Raw genomic sequence first — 1,940 nt, 5'->3', positions numbered from 1 at the left:
GATAATATAAATTATTGATTTCATTAGGAATACCAAATTAAATACAAAAATAATACTAAAAAAATACTAAAAAGTTATGACAAAAAATATTAACACATAAATACAAAAAAAATACAAATCAAAAAGTGTTACAAAAAAATATGATTTTGAATGATTCTTAATCCAAACACCACTATCGATTGCAGTATTCATCTCATGTTCATCACATTACTAATGATTCTTAAATATAGGTTTATGGTATCAAATATAGAGATTGGCATCTTAACCATCCGTTTTAATAGAGATTTCTAACAATGTAAAATGATTGGTTAAGCCGTGGTATGTTACTATATTATGACACTAATACAAACATGGATATATGTATTAAAAATTATACCGGTATAATTTTTGAATATATTTTTGTATCTAAGTAATGTGAAATTAGTCAAAAATATTTTATCTCTAATTTTATAAAGCAACTAATTCCTTCTTGGTTTATAAGCATCTTGATGGGTAGGAGTAGGACAATTGGTAGGGAATATTAAAAATTTCTATATAAAGAAAAATGATGAGTCATTACAATAAAGCACAGCAAATATGATATACACTTTTGTAGGAAAAAAATACAAAAAAGTGTCTAATATTTGATTCGAAAGATAAATAGAAATAAGAGAGATATATTGTTGTTGGTGACAGGGTCGGATCCAGAGTTGTTGAAATGGTTTGCACAGGCAGAGCTAATGCACGCAAGATGGGCAATGCTTGGTGTATCAGGAATCCTGATCCCAGACCTTCTTCAAAAAATGGGCTTCCTTCACAACTTCTCTTGGTACGACGCCGCAACAAGGGAATATTTTGCGGACCCAACAACCCTCTTCATTGTCCAGATGGCCTTGATGGGCTGGGTTGAGGGTAGGAGATGGGCCGACATGCTCAACCCAGGCTCCGTTGACATTGACCTCAAGCTGCCACACATAACAAAGCCCAAGCCCGATGTTGGGTACCCCGGTGGGTTTTGGTTTGACCCAATGATGTGGGGGAGAGGCTCCCCTGAGCCCGTTATGGTCCTCAGGACTAAGGAGATCAAGAATGGTAGGCTTGCCATGCTTGCATTTGTTGGGTTTTGGTTCCAGGCTATTTATACCGGGGAAGGCCCTATTGATAACTTGATGGCTCATATCGCTGACCCCGGTCACTGCAACATTTTCTCGGTATGTATTCTTATTTTCTCTATTCTATTCACTAATTAATACTTTGATAGGTATTTATTCATGCATGTTTTATTTGTCTTATAGTTTAAAAAATAAACAATATTACAATATTAACAGTTAACATGGTAAGATCTTTAATTTCACAATTGATATATAGTTGTGATTTCAAATCTTATAAATAGCAAACTAATGCGTATTGGAAAGAGTTTGGTGTATAATGGTTCCCTTTAAAATACTCATATTTTATATATATAGATGAGAGATTTTTTATTCTAAGACTTAAATTCAAGACTAATTTTATTACACACAAATGTGATTGAAAAGAATTTGTTGTATAATTTGATTTTTGCCCCCAATATATTCTTATGTTATATGTGTATCCATAAAAAAAAAAAAATGTTCTTCATAAGACTTGCACTTAAGGCCATTCACTGTATAAAAAAAATCAAAATGCTATTTTCATTTTAAAAATATATGTATAATTTAATTTATTTTTAATATATATTTTATATTTTAATTTATATTTTATACTAATAACTAATTTTAGTAAGTAAATTTTATGTACATCTAGCAAGATTGATGAAAAAACATTGACATCTTGATTGATTTCACATTTATCATTAATATACTGATTTTAATAATAAAATTGTCCTTTATTTAGACAACGATGGAAACAAGGATGGATACAAAGGGCGAGTAGTCATCTTCGCTCTTTAAAAATTTTAAAGAATTATATTTATATATGAGATA

General features: G+C 30.5%; 1 protein-coding gene across 1 annotated transcript in view; it reads left to right on the top strand.

Annotated features, from left to right (window-relative positions):
* Positions 1-1,940, top strand: part of LOC107630444 (photosystem I chlorophyll a/b-binding protein 6, chloroplastic) — a 3,903-nt gene that overhangs the window by 961 nt on the left and 1,002 nt on the right. The window contains exon 4 of the mRNA XM_016333567.2: positions 676-1,190. Coding sequence (XP_016189053.1) covers positions 676-1,190 — 515 coding nt within the window. The remainder of the gene's footprint in view (positions 1-675; positions 1,191-1,940) is intronic.

This window comes from Arachis ipaensis, chromosome B03 (genome assembly GCF_000816755.2).
Source record: "Arachis ipaensis cultivar K30076 chromosome B03, Araip1.1, whole genome shotgun sequence".
Taxonomy (NCBI): domain Eukaryota; kingdom Viridiplantae; phylum Streptophyta; class Magnoliopsida; order Fabales; family Fabaceae; genus Arachis; species Arachis ipaensis.
Note: the sequence above shows the minus strand (reverse complement) of the source record. Positions and strands in the feature narration are given on the sequence as shown.